At 42.5% G+C, this 20,238-nt stretch overlaps 1 protein-coding gene across 3 annotated transcripts; it reads left to right on the top strand.

Moving 5' to 3' along the window:
* Nucleotides 1-3,501: 3,501 nt before the first annotated feature.
* Nucleotides 3,502-20,212, top strand: LOC110525736 (squamous cell carcinoma antigen recognized by T-cells 3). 3 transcript variants are annotated; one of them, XM_021606136.2, is made up of 19 exons: nucleotides 3,502-3,785; nucleotides 4,455-4,581; nucleotides 5,435-5,539; nucleotides 5,634-5,818; nucleotides 6,459-6,564; nucleotides 7,325-7,449; nucleotides 7,718-7,873; nucleotides 12,646-12,784; nucleotides 12,976-13,083; nucleotides 13,202-13,279; nucleotides 13,366-13,424; nucleotides 13,544-13,653; nucleotides 13,773-13,885; nucleotides 14,487-14,563; nucleotides 16,024-16,195; nucleotides 16,334-16,809; nucleotides 16,908-17,060; nucleotides 18,010-18,200; nucleotides 18,435-20,212. In XM_021606136.2, exons 1-19 carry the CDS (start codon nucleotides 3,600-3,602, stop codon nucleotides 18,622-18,624), a joined length of 2,856 nt encoding a protein of 951 aa, XP_021461811.2. In that variant the 5' UTR covers nucleotides 3,502-3,599; the 3' UTR covers nucleotides 18,625-20,212. The 3 variants fall into 3 exon arrangements, with proteins under 3 accessions (XP_021461811.2, XP_021461810.2, XP_021461812.2); XM_021606135.2 differs by having other exon boundaries at nucleotides 12,976-13,104; XM_021606137.2 differs by lacking the exon at nucleotides 4,455-4,581 and having other exon boundaries at nucleotides 3,647-3,785; nucleotides 12,976-13,104.
* The last annotated feature ends 26 nt before the right edge of the window (nucleotides 20,213-20,238 follow it).

Raw genomic sequence — 20,238 nt, 5'->3', positions numbered from 1 at the left:
AGCAATGCCTGGGCAGAGGAATACGCCCAATAATTTCAGAGCATATATGAACAAATAGATATAAATATCCCACAATGATGAATTTACTCACATGATATCGGTGATGAACTGCATAACAGTGCAATAGGCTACTTCTTATGTGCTTCCCATTGCACAGAATGCACAGGGATACATACTATATTTTCCCCAAACCCCAATGTACAATCATGGTGAAAGCTCATCATGACATCGGCCATTAAAATTGCTTAATTGCCTACTGTAAATCTGGCTTTATTTAATTGCAGGGAGATTCAGTATCGGCTCTTTTCAAGAAGAATTTTAGCAAATGCAATAGATAGTGGTTATAGCAATTTTTGTCCAAATAAAATATAATTGTTATTTGGTTGTCGTCTTCTTGCCATGTAGCTCGGTACCAGATAGCCTCTTAGAATCAGAGATTGAAATATTTACACACGCCTCTAACATGCAAGCTCAGCATTCCCGAACAGTCCCATTACATGTTGAACTAACTTCATTTCAATTTACTTGACATTTTGTCCGCCAATTTTGTCCCTATGTCGGATCTAATCTGATACAAAATATCCACAGAGAAGTGTTATCAACCCGACCTTCAGACCTGGTCTGTATATCGTTTATCGTATATCGTTTCTATTTACGATTTTTATCTTTATCTTTTTATTTGTATTTTCAATACTGATGCAATTCGCACAAATAGTGGACCACTTCCCATAAATGTGCTTCGGTCCACATATTTGGTTATTATTTACATATTGTGCATCACGTGCAATGCATCAAGAGATCTAAAATATAAGAGACAGAACCTACCAGCGCCCTAAAAAGTAGGGTAAACAACACCTTCTTGTGGAAACCCTGTCTCCACATCCTACCACGAAAAGGACCAAAGTGTAAATATAATGTCATTCAACCTTCTGGTTTGTATCTTCTTAAGGGTGACTTCGGTCATGGTAACAGTCGGATATTTTGGAAAGGTACCAGATTACATGACGTTTTGACTTTTGCATAGAATCTGGGGGTGTGTTCACTTGCCAGGCTCTACCTTGGACAACAGTGAACAACTGCAGCCCGCAATTCACGGTGTTGAATGTGGGTCAAAAGGGAAATAAAAGTATTATCTGAGTTTTTTCACCGGTAGACAGTGTCCTTCGATCCCGTCTGCCCTCACCGTTGTTAACAGAACTGCGGGAAAAACAGTGCCCGACAGGTGGGGGCGAAGGACACTGTCTACTGCTAACACAGTAGGCGGGAGTGACACTATGTGCTAACTAGCTTGCTTACTAGTTAGCGACGTCATGTGCTAGCTAGCTAGTTAGCACACGGTGTCGCCTCTGCCTTCTGCCTGCTTTGTACTGAAAAAAAACGTGCCCAACAGGCAGGAGCGAAGTACACTGTCTACCAGTATCGCCTACCGCTAGCTTCTCCGGTACACAGCAGGTGGGAGGTGGAGGCGTTTAGCTTGCTACTTAACTAGCTACCCTAACGGAAAACAATTGCAGTCAAAGTGCAGTATAACTGCAGTACGCTGTAGTATAACTGTAGTTAGAGTGCAGTGTAACTGCAGTATGCTGCAAATACTGCATCCAATATATATATTTTTTACTGCAGTTATTCTGCAATTACTGCATCCAAAATACGTCGACTGCACTTACTTACTGCAATCTTTTTTGTAAGGGCATAATACAGCGTTGCACCCGCCTTCCATGTACCGTTGTCCTCCTTAGGACTAGCTGGCTATGGTAGCACTCAGTTTCCTTCGCTCCCTCCTGCTCAACACCTTCCCTTGCCATATTTAACAGAACTGTGGGAAAACAGTGCCCGACAGGCAGGGGCAAAGGACACTACCGGTGTGTACTAACTATAGCTATCTACGTTGTTGCCCCCGCCTCTTCTGTGGGGTTTATATGTGGTTGGGATTAAACGTTATGGTGCATTACCGTCATTGACTGTATTGGAGCCCTCCTGCCTATGTACTGGAGTCATTACTTCTATTGGTCAATTTTTAAGTTAACTCAGCAAAAAAAGAAACGTTCTCACTGTCAACTGCGTTTATTTTCAGCAACCTTAACATGTGTAAATATGTGTATGAACATAAGATTCAACAATTGAGACGTAAACTGAAGAAGTTCCACAGACATGTGACAAACAGAAATGGAATAATGTGTCCCTGAACAAAGGGGGGCCAAAATCAAAAGTAACAGTCAGTATCTGGTGTGGCCACCAGCTGCATTAAGTACTGCAGTGCATCTCCTCCTCTTGGACTGCACCAGATTTTCCAGTTCTTGCTGTGAGATGTTACCCCACTCTTCCACCAAGGCACCTGCAAGTTCCAGGACATTTCTGGTGGGGAATGGCCCTAGCCCTCACCCTCCGATCCAACAGGTCCCAGACGTGCTCAATGGAACACTGACATTCCTGTCTTGCAGGAAATAATGCACAGAATGAGCAGTATGGCTGGTGGCATTGTCATGCTGGAGGGTCATGTCAGGATGAGCCTGCAGAACGGGTACCACATGAAGGAGGAGGATGTCTTCCCTGTAACGCACAGCGTTGAGATTGCCTGCAGTGACAACAAACTCAGTCCAATGATGCTGTGACACACCGCCCCAGACCATAATGGACCCTACACCTCCAAATCGATCCCGCTCCAGAGTGCAGGCCTCGGTGTAACGCTCATTCCTTCGACGATAAACGTGAAACCGACCATCACCGATGGTGAGACAAAACCGCGACTCCTCAGTGAAGAGCACTTTTGCCAGTTCTGTCTTGTCCAGCAACGGTGGGTTTGTGCCCATAGGCGACGTTGTTGCCGGTGATGTCTGGTGAGGACCTGCCTTACAATAGGCCTACAAGCCCTCAGTCCAGCCTCTCGCAGTCTATCGTGGACAGTCTGAGCACTGATGGAGGGATTGTGCGTTCCTGGTGTAACTCGGGCAGTTGTTGTTGCCATCCTGTACCTGTCCCGCAGGTATGATGTTCAGATGTACCGATCCTGTGCAGGTGTTGTTACACGTGGTCTGCCACTGCGAGGACGATCAGCTGTCTGTCCTGTCTCCCTGTAGCTCTGTCTTAGGCGTCTCACAGTACGGACATTGCAATTTATTGCCCTGGCCACATCTGCATGCCTCCTTGCAGCATGCCTAAGGCACGTTCACGCAGATGAGCAGGGACCCTGGGCATCTTTCTTTTGGTGTTCCTCAGAGTCAGTAGAAAGGCCTCTTTAGTGTCCTAAGTTTTCATAACTGTGACCTTAATTGCCTACTGTCTGTAAGCTGTTTGTGTCTTAACGATCATTCTACAGGTGCATGTTCATGAATTGTTCATTAATTGAACAAGCATGGGAAACAGTGTTTAAACACTTTACAATGAAGATCTGTGAAGTTATTTGGATTTTTATGAATTATCTTTGAAGGACAGTGTCCTGAAAAAGGTACGTTTCTTTTTTTTGCTGAGTTTATAAAGAGGGGTTCCTGCAGGTGCAGGAATGCCCACATGCAGGAACGCCCCGAATTACGGGCTGCAGTTGCACCCTTCTCACCTTGGAAAGCTCTCACTGACTGTTACCAGGCAGACAAAGTTCCAACATGGCAGCAACGGGGGACGCAGATGAGACTCAGTTGCAAGAGATGGAGGAAGAGGCAGTGATGGAAAATGAAATGGATTCAGATGAAGAGGAGGGTTTGGGAATTGAAAATTCCGACGATGAAATAGACAATTCATCAGAAGACGAAAAAGAGAATGAAGCCGAAATTCAGCGTTTGGAGGAGCAGGTACGTTAGCAAATTTAGCTACCTAAGCTAACTTACTCTAGCTTTGTTTGAGAAATTAATGGAAACCTAGCTAGCCATTTATCTAACGTTTGTCAACAACGTTGTCGGTTACATTGAGATTTGAAAGCAATCCACATCAAATAGCAAGTTGGCTTGTTTGCAGACTTGCACCGCTTACATTGAAAAGAACGAAAGCTAGCTAGCATGTTACTATTAGCCAGCTAGCTTCGTTGGAGTAACGTTGACTACGTAACGTTACTATACTAGCTAATGTTGACTCATAACTTGCTAGCATGTTACCTAGCCACAATAATATAATACGAATTTAATACATATCAAATACTGATTTCTAGGCAGTTAGCAAGTTACATTGGCGTTAGCTAGATAGGCAACAAATCCATGCTTCTGCGAAGTTGATTTCCCCAACGACAACGTGCTTGCAGCAGCTGTAAACACGCGCCCTTTTTTGCGAGCTGCAGCTAGTAAGGTAGCTAACTAGACAGTCAGCAACCAAATTGAACAGTACTTGGTTGATTGCACAAACTTACTACACAATTAAGTGATGGAGTCCTGTTTAGTTAGTTACGTTGTGTGTTTGTTTGCTTACCAAAGACACTTTGTAAATGCACCCCAGTGGTTGTTGGTCTGACTCTATACTCTAACTTTCAGCTGTCCATCAATGCTTTTGATTACAACTGTCATGTGGACCTCATAAAACTCCTGAGGCAGGAGGGGGAGCTGCCTCGGCTGCGTAAGGCAAGGCAGAAGATGAGTGAGCTCTTCCCACTCACTGAAGGTTGGTTGGTGTCTGATGGCCTCTGGAGATGTGGTGTTGCAGACAGCTTTGTGCATTACTACTTCTATGATTGAGCTGAAGTGCTTCGTGCAGTAGACTGGATTACATCTAACGTGCTGACCACATCACATGAGCGAGTATTGCAAAATAAATGTACACACATTATTCAATCATTGCACCCACACTGCACACAAGCGTCTGCGTAGCCAGGCGCTGAAGTGTAACTTGGTTCTATCTGTGACTGCTTGACACACTGCAAGGCCCGCCCATTCCATTTCCTCATAGGTTTTTAGAAGCATATACTGTTGATTGAAAGATGAGCTGAGGTCCACACTCCAGTCCAGTTGGTGGTGGTAATGCACCTTAAAGTTGGTTGCCAACCGCCATATAAAGAAGTTTCTAGTAATCTCTAACTCGATTTCCACTTTTGTTTGTGGATTAATTGTCGGAGTAGAGGAACTTGTGTATTTCAGGTAAAATAACAGCTCAATGTTTATATCCCATAACAAATCAGCTAGCAACAGCAAGCTAGCTAAATTGCCATAAATGGGTTTTTTTTTTCAACCTGTCCCCAAATTAATATAGTTGGTTCAGAGTTGTTTTTGATATTTCAACATGCGTGCGATGGCGTACGCGCGCGCCAGGTCTAGTCAGCATTTAAGACTTGTTGAAAGTAGTTCTGCTGCTCCTTTTGTTGTGATTTGATTGGCCTTTTATGGATGATGATTTGAATCATTTGGAACAAGGTTTACTGTTTCAACACATTCCTGTGGAAAGTTGTGATGGTTTCATTGTTTTGAACATACTGAATGTTGTTGTGAACTGTATGCAAAGCTGACTTGTCCTCCTGCAGAGATTTGGCTGGACTGGCTCAAGGATGAGATCCACCTAACAGAAGAGGAGCCGAACCGGGAGAAAGTCTATGAGCTCTTTGAGACGGCTATGAAAGATTATATCTGTGAGTTCTGCCCCCACTCATTGGCTTGTGTTACGATTCTATATGATGTGATGTTATTGTAAACTAAACATTGCAATTCTTGTGTGGCCTTCAGGCCCTGAAATCTGGCTGGAATATGCCCAATACTCTATCGGGGGCATGGGACTGCCTGGTGGGATGGAGAAGGTGAGGTCCATCTTCGAGAGAGCCCTGACAGCTGTGGGGCTGCACATGACCAAGGGGGCGACAGTGTGGGAGGCCTACAGGGAGTTTGAGAACGCCATACTGGCAACTGTTCAGGTGAGCTCCACTGAAGAATAATGATCTCAAATAGCTGCAACATGCTACTCATTTCTCTATACCTCCCCATGTCTTTATTTCTTAGGGTGTTTTGTAGGGCTCGGAATTGCTATACATTATTATCACAATACTTATGTGCCGATATGTATTGCGGTTCTCACGATTCTATATGTATTGCGATTCGATACTGTGATTTGATGTTCCAAACATATTGCTGACCATATGTCTGCTGCAGAAGGACAAGAGAGCCATGAGAAAGCGAGTTTTGATCAGTCGTGGAAATAAAAGTGCCGAAAAACAAATTGTCTCCCTATTTGAAAAGAAGATGGAGAACACGCTATGAAGGAGAAATACTTGTGTTTTGGTGCACGTACAGCAAATTAGCGCAATAATTATTGCGATATTGTCAATACGATATGATGATTTATCGCCTAGAATTATATGCCGATATGTAACTATCGATTTCCCAATCACTGGTGTTTTGTATAAGAACATTTGCTAAATGAATGATGGTACATTTTCCTTATATCTGAGTATTAGGCAGAAATAAAAACGCATGATTTGAACTCAATCAGATATTACACAAACCAGTCTCTTTGCTGGATTTTGAATCCGCTTTCTCTCCCTGCTTTCTCCTCAGCCGCCCCCTGGCAGCGTTCCCACCCGCGAGCAGCAGGAGCTTCTGAACGCTCAGCTCGAGCGCATCCACACTCTGTTCCGCCGCCAGCTGTCCATCCCCTTAATGGGTAAGGCTCTTCCTGCTCGTCTCTGGGGGTGGTGCTGTACAGAGGGGAGGAGATTCGGTTGGATGGAATAGCATGTCCTTAAGAGTCCATCATGGCAGACTTGGGAGGTACCCGTTGCAAAGACCTTTTCAGGACAGATGTGGAGAGCCAGTGCAATGTCAGGAGAGTTGTGGGGTGTTGCTTTCTCTTACTATGTGGCTTTTGAAAGACTAAACAGAAGTTTACAGAGAAAGCACTCATCCTCACCAGGCCCAGTAATGTGGTCCCTGACCAACCTTTCATCTAAGTGCAGAACTGGCCAAGAGATAAATGTTCTGGCATTGTCTGCTGCCTTTTTTCTGATACGGCTGAACGGCCACCGGAGGCATTTCTGGAACGGCTAAACCCATCTCCCTCTTCTATGGCCTGTACCAACGCTCAGTGTATAATCCCTCCTTCTCTATGGCCTGTCATCAGTCAGTGTTTTGTAGCCCCACAAGATGATGGCACAAAGAAAAATAAAACCGGTGAAGCATTTACATGGCTGTGTGTTATTAGTCAAATGAGGAAGAACTCAAACATTTCAAAATCCAATATCCCAATAAATGAGATTTGGAACTATTGGTGTGTCTCCATTCAAGTCATTGTAATAAACGCACAGGATGCTTTTTCTATAATCACCTTCATTCTTAGCCACACTTAGAATGTGGCTGGCTGTTGTATGCATATTCAGGGTTGAGTGTGAAAGGTTTTTCGTAATGATAACTGTGCTCTTTTGCAGACATGGACGGAACATATGCAGAGTATGAGGAGTGGTCTGACCAGGGGGTGTCTGATACAGTCTCCCAGAAGTACAAGGGGGCCCTGCAAGAAATGGAGAAGAGCAAGCCTTATGAGGAGACTCTGGTACTTACCTAGATTGTATTCTAGTCTGGACATTTGTACCATACTGTTTGTTTTAGAAGGATTTAATGGATTTTAAGCATTCAATTTGATTACTCTGCCTAGAAAGTAGCAGTAGATTAGTAGTAAAGTTATGTATCATTTTAAGTATTATGTGCTTAAGCAAAGGTCTTGCTTTTTTATGCGTGTGAAATCTCTGTGGACTCTGAGTCTTTATTCTAGACATGGTTGTCTGCTCAATGCCCTTAACATGCCAACATTTGTGTTGCAGATGATAGCCGAGCCACCCAAGCTGGCAGAATATCAGACCTACATTGACTATGAGCAAAAGGAGGGTGACCCAGCACGGATCCAGATCATCTTTGAGCGGGCATTGTCAGAAAACTGCCTGGTACCAGACATGTGGGCAAAGTACACCAAATACCTGGTGAGTGCCCCCCCCCCCATTTTAATTACTCACAGCCAGCCGTCTCCCTCTCTCCAGCAGCTCCTGAAATGTATTCATGGGCTTTTGAATATCTTTAATGGGGTGGTAATTAGATGCTGCGATAGCAAACACAGACAGAGTAATTCATCAGCGCCTTGGCGTTTCACTAGTTTCAAGGGAAAAAAACGACTTTTAATCATATGGTTCCTAACCTGTAATCCATTAGGCTGTCTTTAAGAAGCCCAGTTTTGGCACTTTCTGTGTCTCACATTCTGTGTCTCACAACTATAGAATTTAAGGAAATAAAGAAAGCCATCAAGGTATGCAATATGCTGTGGAAGTGCTGTGATTAAATCTAGTCGTCTCCTGCATATACTCAGGGAATTGATTACATTGGAAGTGTGATTTAACTGAATTATATGCTTCCACACATTAATCAAATCATGACACTGCCTAATGGCGTTTGGCAGTATATTATTCCTGGTGCAGTGTTGTGTTGCAGGTGTAGGTCTTTTCAGAGGTGTGGAATATCAGTAGCTGCCGTAGTGAAACATTTCTGCTATCCCATGGTTGCACCTATCTAACAAAAACATGTCCTTAATATCACCCAGGTAGAAATTATAGAAGATTTGCTGTCTTTGAGTTCCTTGTCAATAGTGTTGCACGGTGTACTGAAACCTAGGTACTTTTTCGATACTAAAAAAAACATTTTGGTACTAGAATTTGTTACTTTCGATTCTTCTATCAAATGTGTCTCACTTCATATACTGACTGAGAGGATCAAGTCTAGTCATTTGCCAACGGGGCCAGTAACTTCTCAGTGCATTTGGTGTTCCAGTTCGACATGCCCTGTAAAAGTCCAATAGAAAACTGCTGGTGCACCACATTGAGATTACACGTGGAAAACTCATGCTTTATTTGAGCAATATAATTGACCGTTCATTCTAGCACCACATACTTGATGCAAGTCGCATTTTATTGAGCAGTACATGGGTGAGTCGATAAATCAATCATTCAATAATTCCCCCCCCCCCAAAAAAAAAAATAACTTGTCCTTTGTAAACTAAGACTCGCACTTTACTTTTGTCCCCCTACTAGCACTGACTTTGCTGATGACTACTTTATTTATGAACATTTTACTTACTTGAGATGTGGTTGTCCCACCTAGCTATCTTAAGATCAGAGCACTAACTGTAAGTCACTCTGGATAAGAGCGTCAGACTAAATTGTAAAATATAATTCACATGCGGACTGTCCAGACTATCAAAAAAACTAAAACTAATCAATCCACTCGCTGAGCTTATTTATTTTGAGGGAAAGTGATTTACAAAAGTTTACTTTCAATAGTGAACATAGTTGAAAATTAGCAGTAGGCTACTGTTGATAGTATACAGAAAGACAGCTCTACAAAAATTCAACTGGCATTCGTCTTGGCTACTGCAGCCTCTCGTTTGAGAAGCAGTTAAGAATTTTGTCCACAAATCTATCAACATTTCTATTATAGGTAAATGGTTTAGGATCAGTGAATGCCACAATGTAGTTATTTTTGTTAGATACTTCTCCCTATTAGTTGAAATCATATTTTTTTCAAGGCCATTTTAGCTGCCTTGCTACACAAATCTTCACAAATCATTGGAATTTGTTGTGCAGTACAGACATTGGCTCCCCCAGACATGTGTTGCTAGGCAACCCCCCCCCCCCCCCTGCACTTGCTGGGGCAGGCCTTTCCCTTGTGGCTAATGCCAGTGTGTGAAACTTGCTAACAATTGTTTGTGCTATGAATATAAAACTAAATAAATACTGCACTCACAATTTCTTTGCTACAGTCATGATAGTGTTAGACAAAGCAAAGAAAGTGAACTTCAAAACGTGATGTAACATTAGTTTTATTGGAATTTGCCGCTGTTTTTGGTAAGTAATGAATCTGACTATTGGGTTATATAGTTGGTAAGTAGTGAGTGTAATTATTGGGTTATATATACAGTACCAGTCAAAAGTTTGGACACCACCTCATTCCATGGTTTTTCTTTCTTTTTTACTATTTTCTGCATTGTAGAATGATAGTGAAGACATCAAACCGATGAAATAACACATATGGAATCATGTCAGCTTTGCACACTCTTGGCATTCTCTCAACCAGCTTTATAAGGTAGTCACCTGGAATGCATTTCAATTAACAGGTGTGCCTTCTTAAAAGTTAACTTGTGGAATTTCTTTCCTTAATGCATTTGAGCAAATCAGTTGTGTTGTGACACGGTAAGGGTGGCATACAGAAGATAGCCCTGTTTGGTAAAAGACCAAGTCCATATTATGGCAAGAACAGCTCAAATAAGCAAAGAGAAACAACAGTCCATCATTACTTTAAGACATGAAGGTCAGTCAATCGTGAACATTTCAAGAACTTTGAAAGTTTCTTCAAGTGCAGTCGCAAAAACCATCAAGCGCTATGATGAAACTGGCTCTCATGAGGACTACCACCGGAAAGGAAGACCCAGAGTTACCTCTACTGCAGAGGATAAGTTCATTAGAGTTAACTGCACTGCAGATTAAAGCCCAAATAAAGGCTTCACAGAGTTCAAGTAACATCAACTGTTCAGAGGAGACTGTGAATCAGGCCTTCATGGTCAAATTGCTGCAAAGAAAGCACTACTAAAGAACACCAATAAAAAGAAGAGACTTGCTTGTGCCAAGAAACACAAGCAATGGACATTAGACCGGTGGAAATCTGTAATTTTAGATATTTCGTTCCAACCGCCTACATGTTTATGCGCCGTGAGCCGCATAAGCATGTAGAGTAGATGTGATGGTGTGGGGGTGCTTTGTTGGTGACACTGTCAGGGATTTATTTAGAATTCAAGGCACTCTTAACCAGCATGGCTACCACAGCATTCTGCAGTGATACACCATCTGGTTTGGGTTTGGTGGGACTATATTTGTTTTTCAACAGGACAATGACCCAACACACCTCCAGGCAGTGTTAGGGCTATTTGACCAAGAAGGATAGTGATGGAGTGCTGCATCAGATGACCTGGCCTCCACAATCACCCGACCTCAACCCAATTGAGATGGTTTGGGATGAGTTGGACCACAGAGTAAAGGAAAAGCAGCCAACAAGTGCTCAGCATATGTGGGGACTCCTTCAAGACTGTTGGAAAAGCATTCCAGGTGAAGCTGGTTGGGAGAATGCCAAGAGTGCATAGCTGTCAAAGCAAAAGATGGCTACTTTGAAGAACCTAAAATATATTTTGATTTGTGTAATACCTTTTTTGGATACTATTCTACAATGTAGAAAATAGTAAATAAAGAAAAACCCTTGAATGAGTAGGTGTCAACTTTTGACTAGTACTAATATATCTCTCTCGATACTTGGAGACAGAATCAATATAATATCATCAAAAATAATATGCGGATTAGAGGTCGACCGATTATGATTTTTCAACGCCAATACCGATTATTGGACCAAAAAAGCTGATATCGATTAATTGGACGATGTTTTTTAAATTGTATTATTATTATAAAAAAGATATATATTTTTATGTATTTGTAATAATGACAATTACAACAATACTGAATGAACACTTATTTTAACTTAATATAATACATCAATAAAATAAATTTAGCCTCAAATGAAACCTGTTCAATTTGGTTTAAATAATGCAAAAGAAAGTGTTGGAGAAAAAGTAAAAGTGCAATATGTGCCATGTAAGAAAGCTAACGTTTAAGTTCCTTGCTCAGAACATGAGAACATATGAAAGCTGGTGGTTCCTTTTAACATGATTCTTCAATATTCCCAGTTAAGAAGTTTTAGGTTGTAGTTATTATAGGAATTCTAGGACTATTTCTCTCTATACCATTTGTATTTCATTGACCTTTGACTATTGGATGTTCTTATAGGAACTTTAGTATTGCCCGTGTAACAGTAGCTTCCGTCCCTCTCCTCGCTCCTCCCTGGGCTCGAACCAGCAACACAACGACAACAGCCACCATCGAAGCAGCGTTACCCAAGCAGAACAAGGGGAACAACTACTAGAAAGCGCAGAGCGAGTGACGTTTGAAACGCTATTAGCGCGCGCTAACTAGCTAGCCATTTCACTTCAGTTACACCAGCCTCATCTCGGGAGTTGATAGGCCTGAAGTCATAAACAGCGCAATGCTTGACGCACAACGAAGAGCTGCTGGCAAAACGCACGAAAGTGCTGTTTGAATGAATGTTTACGCGCCTGCTTCTGCCTACCACCGCTCAGTCAGATACTTAGATACTTGTATGCTTGTATGCTCAGTCAGATTATAAGCAACGCAGGACACGCTAGATAATATCTAGAAATATCATCAAACATGTGTAGTTAACTAGTGATTATGATTGATTGTTTTTTATAAGATACGTTTAATGCTAGCTAGCAACTTACCTTGGCTTACTGCATTCGCGTAACAGGCAGTCTCCTTGTGGAGTGCAACGAGAGAGAGGCAGGTCGTTGTTGCGTTGGACTTGTTAACTGTAAGTTTGCAAGATTGTATCCCCCGAGCTGACAAGGTGAAAATCTGTCATTCTGCCCCTGAACAAGGCAGTTAACCCACCGTTCCTAGGCCGTCATTGAAAATAAGAATGTGTTCTTAACTGACTTGCCTAGTTAAATAAAGGTATTTTTAAAAATCGGCAAGTCGGCGCCCAAAAATACCGATTTCCGATTGTTATGAAAACTTGAAATCGGCCCTAATTAATCGGTCGACCTCTAATGCGGATACTCTGCTGTATCGAATTGCTGTTGCCTCAGGACCGCCAACTGAAGATCAAAGACCTGGTCCTGTCCTCTCACAACCGTGCGGTCAGGAACTGCCCCTGGACCATGGGCCTGTGGAAGAACTACCTGCTGGCCCTGGAGAGGCATGGGGCTGACCACCACACCATCTCAGGTAACCACTGGACCACAGGAGGGTTATGGTGGGAACACTAATATCTGTCATACGTGGAGTGGATGTAAACAAAGATTGTAAACAAAGAAGACATTAATGTATATTTCAATGAAAATAGGTGAACTTGGTTACAGGAGTTGTTTTGCCCATGAGACTGTGGAATTATGAAGATCATCTCTTTCCCTCCACAGATGTTTTTGAAAGGGCCCTGAATGCTGGTTTCATACAAGCCACAGATTACGTGAATATCTGGGAAGCGTACCTTGATTACCTGAGGCGGCGCGTCGATTTCAGCAAAGGTGAAAGCACCTTAACATTGGGTAATGCAAAGTAACATAAGTAATACAATCTTATTAGCGGAGTCAAGTGTATACATGAAAGAAGTCCTCTATTGATAATGGCATTATGTGTTTCCAGAGTCGAGCAGAGAGCTGGAGGAGCTGCGGGCAGCCTTCACCCGGTCCCTGGACTATATGAAACAGGATGTGGAAGAGAGTAAGTGGACCTGCAGCCTGTGTACTGTTCATCTGTCTTTGTGCGTTTGTGTTGGAGACTCACCACCATGTCTTGCTCCTTTTAAGGGTTTAGTGAAAGTGGAGACCCCTCTTGTACTATCATGCAGGTCTGGGCAAAGATAGAGGTACGGGTGAAGATTATGACACACTTGTCTTGTGTTCACTTGCTTCTATCAGTGCAAAAACAGCATCTATACAAATTAAAATGTGATTTTTAAACCACCTCTTTCCTCTCTTTGACCAGGCCTTGCATTGTAAGAACATGCAGAAGGCCAGAGAACTGTGGGACAGCATCATGACAAAAGGGAACGCCAAATTCGCCAACATGTGGTTGGAGTACTATAACCTGGAGAGGTCAGTGAGGTCACTCTTTAGTCGTCACCTATAAACTGTTGTTTTCAAGGTTAGAGATATTGATTTATTAGTGGCAAATCTGATGCTGATTTTGTGTGTGATGTTTTCTGACTCTGCAGGTCGTACGGAGATGCTCTCCACTGCAGGAAAGCCCTCCACAGGGCCGTCCAGTGTACCTCCGACTACCCAGAGCATGTGTGCGAGGTCCTGCTCACCTTTGAGAGGGTTGAGGGTAAGTCAACGTGATGGAAATGTCATGAATGAGGCGATTCGATTAAGCTGGTCTGGGTTGCACTGGGCTATGGCCCGTCACGTGACCACAAAGCCGGCGAGGGAAGTGCGAATTTGCCGTACTTTGTGCCTCTTGGTCATATTGTAAAATAAGGCAGCATGATGCATTATTCAGAAACAAACATCTATTTTCCATTCAAATATATTTAAGAATTTTCAAACTAGTTTTCATTGGGAAGGCAGAAAGCGTTTTTATCAAAACAATCACTTTAGAATGTGAAAACACAGAATCCTACTCATTACTCCACATACTTAACTTGTGTCACTTTTGTTCTGCGCCGACTTCGCCGTCGGCCATAGCGGGGCACCTAGGTCAGGCCCGGGAGGCAGCCTGGTTCCAAAATGAATGCAATCACTTTTCACCAGTGCAAACTCTCACCAACCATGAGCTTAACCAAATCCCCTCAATAAGTGGACAGGTATCTGGAGTGTCAGTTGATGGGCTGGATTGGCTGATTTGTTGAAAACAACACTGTATTGGTAAACCTTAGTCTGAGAGTAAGGTGAATGTTTCATTGCAGTTTGTTCTGTGTAACCTCCAGGTTCTCTGGAGGACTGGGATGCAGCGGTGCAGAAGACTGAGACACGGCTGAACAGAGTCAATGAGCAGAGGGCCAAGGTAGGATGACACAGCAACACTCAAAACAACACGGCTGCTAGTCATGCCTGTGGACGTAGTGCCTTCAGAAAGTATTCATACCCCTGGACTTCTTCCACATTTTGTTGGTGCACAGCCTGAATTCTAAATTGATTTATTTTTTCGCCCATCTACACACATAATGACAAAGTGAAATCATGTTTTGTTTTTTGGGGCAAATTTATTGAAAATGAAATACAGAAATATCTCATTTACATAAGTATTCACACCCCTGGGTCAATACGTTATACAAGCACCTTTGGCAGCGATTACAGATGTGGGTACGTCTGTAAGAGCTTTCCACACCTTGATTGTGAAACATTTGCCCATTCTTTAAGCGCTGTCAAATTGGTTGTTGAGCATTGCTAGAAAACTCCCCAGTCCTTAACGATTACAAGCATACCCATAACATGATGCTGCCACCACTATGCTTGAAAATATGGAGAGTAATGTGTTGTATTGGATTTGCCTCAAACATAACACTTTGTATTCAGGACAAACCGTTAATTGCTTTGCCACATTTTGTTGTGCCTTGTTGCAAACAGGATGCATGTTTTGGAATATTTTTTTGTGTACAGGCCTCCTTTTCACTCTCAATTAAGTTAGTATTGTGGAGTAACTACAATGTTGTTGATTTTTTTTCTCCTATCACAGCCATTAAACTTAAACTGTTTTAAAGTAACCATTTGCCACGGTGAAATCCCTGAGCAGTTTCCTTCCTCTCTGGCAACTGAGTTAGGAAGGACACCTGTATCTTCGTTGTGACTGGGTGTATTGATACACCATCCAAAGTCTAATTAATAACTTCACCATGCTAAAAGGGATATTCAATGCTTTTTTAAAATATTTAACCATCTACCAATAGGTGCCCTTCTTTGCGGGGCATTGGAAAACCTCCCTGGTCTTTGCGGTTGAATCTGTGTTTAAAATTCACTGCTTTACTGAGGGACCTTACAGATAATTAATGATATGTGTGGGGTACAGAGATGAGGTAGTCATTCAGAAAGCATGTTAAACACTTATTGCACACAACTTATTATGTGACTTATTAATCAGTTCAGGAGTAAAAATGTGCTTTAGGTTTGCCATAAGAGGTTGCATACTTGACTCTTTTCCATTTTCTTTTTGTTGTAAATATTTCAAAAAGCTAAACCCCACTTAATGGGGCATTGTGTGTAGACCAGTGACACAAAACATCTACATTTATAAATTCAGGCTGTAATACAGGCCTGTGCAACTCCAGTTGTCGGGAGCCTGATTGGTGTCACACTTTCTCCATCCCTAGCAAACACAGCTGATTAATCCAAATGCATTCTAAACTGAAGATCATGATTAGTTTATTATTGGATTCAGGTGTGTTAGCTGGGGCAAAACTGTGACACCAATCAGGTTCCTGAGGACTGGAACTGTCAGGTTCATAACGTCATCCCTGTCCCTCTCAGGTGACAGAGAAAGAGGCCCATGTGACTCGCCAGGTGGAGGAGAAGACTGAACAGCGGCGGAGGGCCAAGGCAGACAAGAAGAACCAGAAGAAGGGCCAGAAAGGCAGCAGGCCTGGAGAGAAGAGGAAGGCAGAGGACAAGGATTACGAGGATGAGTGGGGAGAGGAATCGGGTAAGGAGAAGCATGAAGATCATACCTTTATTTAACATAGGATTATTATTGTTTGGTCTCCACTTATGCTAATAAAGTGGCATGTATAGAAGTCATCCTGTGTGTTTGCGCAATCTTTGTGTCACCTCTGTGCAACAGAGCAACCTCCAAAGAGGCACCGAAGGGAGGGCGACCAAGGCTTCAGGGGGGGATGTGGTGGTGCTGAGGAGTTCATGGGGACAGAGAGTGGGCTGTTTGGGAGGAGAGCCCCCCCTGGCCGCAGACAGGAACCACCTGGTACTAAGAGGGGCCAGCAGGTGGCGCCAGCCACCTTATGGAAGACCCAGGAAGACGACCCCGAGCTACGCAAGGACGACTGCAGTGTGTTTATCAGTAACCTGGCCTTCACCATGGAGGATCCAGAGAAGAGGCTGAAGAAGTTGTTTGAGCCCTGTGGTCCTGTCCAGTCAGTGCGCCCCGTCTATGCTGCCAAGGGCTTCAGAGGGTACTGCTACGTACAGTTTGAGGGCAAGGCGTCTGTGGTCGAGGCCCTGAAGATGGACCGGCAAGAGGTGGAAGGCAGGCCCATGTTCGTATCACCCTGTGTGGATAAAAACAAGAACCCTGATTTTAAGGTAAGAGACCCACATCTGTTAGTTTGCATTTAGAGGTGAATGAATGGAATGATGGTTCACCATGTGGCTAGTAAGTAACTTAATTTCTCTTCCTCTAGGTGTTTAAGTACAACACAAACCTAGAGAAACACAAGATCTTTATCTCGGGCCTGCCCTTTTCCTGCACCAAGGAGCAGCTAGAGGAGCTATGCAAGGTTCATGGCACCATTAAAGACATCCGCTTGGTCACCAACCGCTCAGGCAAACCCAAGGTGAGGCATAACGCTGGTAGTTAAGGGTTATTCCTTTCTCTATCCAGATGTTAAGAATAGTTATTTGCTTGAGTCTTATATTTGTTGTAATGCGAATAAACATCCAAACTATTTTACTTAACTAGGCAAGTCGGTTTAAGAACAAATTATTATTTACAATGATGGCCTACCCCGACCAAACCCTAACCTGGATGACGCTTTGTGAATTGTTCACCACCTTATGGGACTCCCAATCACGGCCAGTTGTGATACAGCCTGAAATCGAACCAGGGTCTGTAGTGACGCCTCTAGCACTGATATGCAGTGCCTTAAGACCGCTGCGCCACTCTGGAACCCCAACTAGGGGTGTGAACATTTTAAACGTTAAAAGGTTAAAATGAAATTGGGGTCCTTAACATTAAGAAAAATCACTTTTTTTTGTAGATGCAGGAAGTGAACAGTATAGTAGGTAAATTTCCACAGTGTTGAAGCGCAAGGCTCAACTTTTCAGTTTTGGTGTATTGGCTACCACCACCTGGTGAACAGCATGAAGTGAACCTGTGCACACGCACAGATAATGTATGACAGCGAAGTGTTGCATCTCGCTCATCTCCATATTCTAACCTGTTCATGGATGATAGGCCCTGCTTTACTGAAGTTGGGAGTCGATGTGCAAGGAGTCAATTATTTTGGAGTTGACTCTCCACCACTACGTCATGAAGTTGGAAAAATGGCAAAGAAAGGCAAGCGACAGCAGCCTCCTCCGAAATTAAATGAAAATAAAATGTCATGTGAATTGAGGTGCAATGCTTAACCTTCTGAAAGGGACACACCGTGAGAACCAAACCATTGTTCTATTTGTTACATTACTAATCCAAACAGATCGTTTGAATCACAAATGTAAAAGCTCCATTGACACATTGGTCATTAGATTTTGCAGGTTTAATGTGCTACTGTGTGGTGTCTGCAGGGTCTGGCGTACGTGGAGTTTGGGGATGAGGCTCAGGCCTCCCAGGCCGTGCTGAAGTTGGATGGCACAGTACTACAGGAACACACACTCTCTGTTGCCATTAGCAACCCGCCTCGCAGAAACACTGCCGACAAGCCTGGCTTCAGCAGACCCGTGGGAGCCATGATGCCCCGGTCTATGGTCTATGGATCGTAAGTTGCCCAACGATCGAGGAATAATGTATTCTTCACACACACTGGCACCTAAAACAATTTAATAGACAATGATATTTCCCTTAACATGGTACTCATTCCTATCAGCCCATTTGTTTATCTAACTCATAAGACATAAGCTGCTTTTTGAAACTGCTATTCCCACCCACTAAAGAGATGTGAAACAATAACTTGAATTTGAGAGGTCTGATTTCCTTTGGATTTGTTTTTCAGGAGGGGAAAAGGGCGCACCCAGCTCTCACTACTCCCTCGTTCACTACATCGGCAGAGAGGATCAGAAAGTAAAGCAGAGAATGGGACTGCACCTAAACCCACAGGGGGCGCATCTGGAGATGCTGGGATTGAAGCACAAGCCAAGCCCTTGTCTAATTCAGACTTTGCCAAAATGCTTTTCAAAAAGTGAAAATAATAAAAACTGCCTTTGTATGGAAAGCCATCTTGTGTCCTTGAGGAGAAGAGATGGCAGATATTGTGCTGTACATTTTTGACTCTCCTTTATTCCATACCAATGGCCCCCATCTTCCTTGTCACTTTCTGTAAGAAAGCCTTAATCTCCCTGGCTCAACTGGCCCCAGACTCCATATTACTACATCCTTGTGAACAAGTGTGAGTGCCTGTTTTAATTACCAATTTCAGTTTGTTTTTAATTGGGAAAGGTGTTTTATAGAAGACGTATCATATGTGTGTATGTAAATAATACTTATCGTGTGTTCTGTTTTGGGAAGGGATATAAAAAAAAATCCAAAACCAGCTTGTGACTCATGTTTTAAAAGGTATATGCAAGAGCTTGACATTGTGTAAATATGTATTACAACGATGAAAGATTTTTTTTTGTGTGTTAAGTTTCCTTTAGGTGTCAACATACCACTCATTGTTTTGTTTGCCCTACATGCAACAATATTTGTTCCCATGCAGTGAATGACTAATATTTCACTTTACAGAATATTACCTAAAACTGCAGTTGTACAAATAATTACTGGCCAGAAATCATTCCTCACCTGTTCTGTGCTCACATTTAGACTAGTTTAAGTCTTTGCCCATAAAAACATAATCCTTTATTATTCCCTTACCGGGACTTCTTTGATGGCACTGTAATGTAAGGTTGTCTGACTCATTAAAACCCATCCATGTTTAGGCTGTCTTACCTGAAAGGTTAGAAGAGAATACTTTTTTTTAATGTATTCTCATTTATTCCTGAGATTGTTTCCAATTTGCTCATTCCTGTCTAGGGTATTGAATAAGCTATGAGATGGGTAGGGAATGAACTGACAGTTTGGAGAAGCACTAAAGGGCCATCTCATTCTAATCAGTCCTGTCCACAAGTGAATCAACCATTGTTGGGAGAAAGAATCTATGCAGCGGTTTTGATTGCAAGAGCCCTCCATGTCCACATATTGTAGGCAGATTTGATACGTTCAATAAATTACATCGTGGTAATGTAAAGGTTTGAACTAAATTCCTAAATCTCATTTGCCTTTCAAATGAATGTGGTCATTAACAATTCTGTTGACCAGTAATCCTGTTTGGATGAGTGGGGAACATCATGTGTGTTCAGAATTCACACACTCCAAGTGATTGGCCATAGTTTTGTAATACATTATGTTTGAGAATTATTAGCTATATCTAGCGACGTTCTATCACCACAGTGGCCTAATCTAGTTAGAGACTACAAACATTTGAGCTTTCGAAGTTGCTTTCTGTTTGTCCAATGTATGATGTACATTGTGTAGTAATTTTGAAATCATTGTCATGGTGTTCACATTTTTCTATTACGAGAACGCAAATGTAAACTAGAAATAGCTTGTTTTTTAGTTACAAAATTATCAGGGCAACCCTGTGAGATTGAACTTGTTTTACTTTTGTTCAGTGATCCTTTTATTTACCGCTTGTTCCAAGTTTTACACTTGTCATTTGAGTCTTGTAAAAATGTCATCTTGTGGTTTTGTTGCCATTTCTGACCTTAAGTTGTTTATTAAAGCAATTCAAATAGATGTTGAGTTTTGAAACTAAGCATATC

This window comes from Oncorhynchus mykiss, chromosome 6 (assembly GCF_013265735.2).
Source record: "Oncorhynchus mykiss isolate Arlee chromosome 6, USDA_OmykA_1.1, whole genome shotgun sequence".
NCBI lineage: Eukaryota > Metazoa > Chordata > Actinopteri > Salmoniformes > Salmonidae > Oncorhynchus > Oncorhynchus mykiss.
This window is presented reverse-complemented; position numbering and strand designations above follow the sequence as displayed.

What these genes read in the sequence shown, in the direction of transcription:
- LOC110525736 (XM_021606135.2), top strand. Translation starts at nt 3,600, where the DNA reads ATGGCAGCAACGGGGGACGCAGATGAGACTCAGTTGCAAGAGATGGAG. An exon ending in CAAAGTACACCAAATACCTG is followed by an intron (nt 7,874 to 12,645) that starts GTGAGTGCCCCC and finishes CTGTTGCCTCAG; the next exon opens with GACCGCCAACTGAAGATCAA. An exon ending in AGGTCTGGGCAAAGATAGAG is followed by an intron (nt 13,425 to 13,543) that starts GTACGGGTGAAG and finishes CTCTTTGACCAG; the next exon opens with GCCTTGCATTGTAAGAACAT.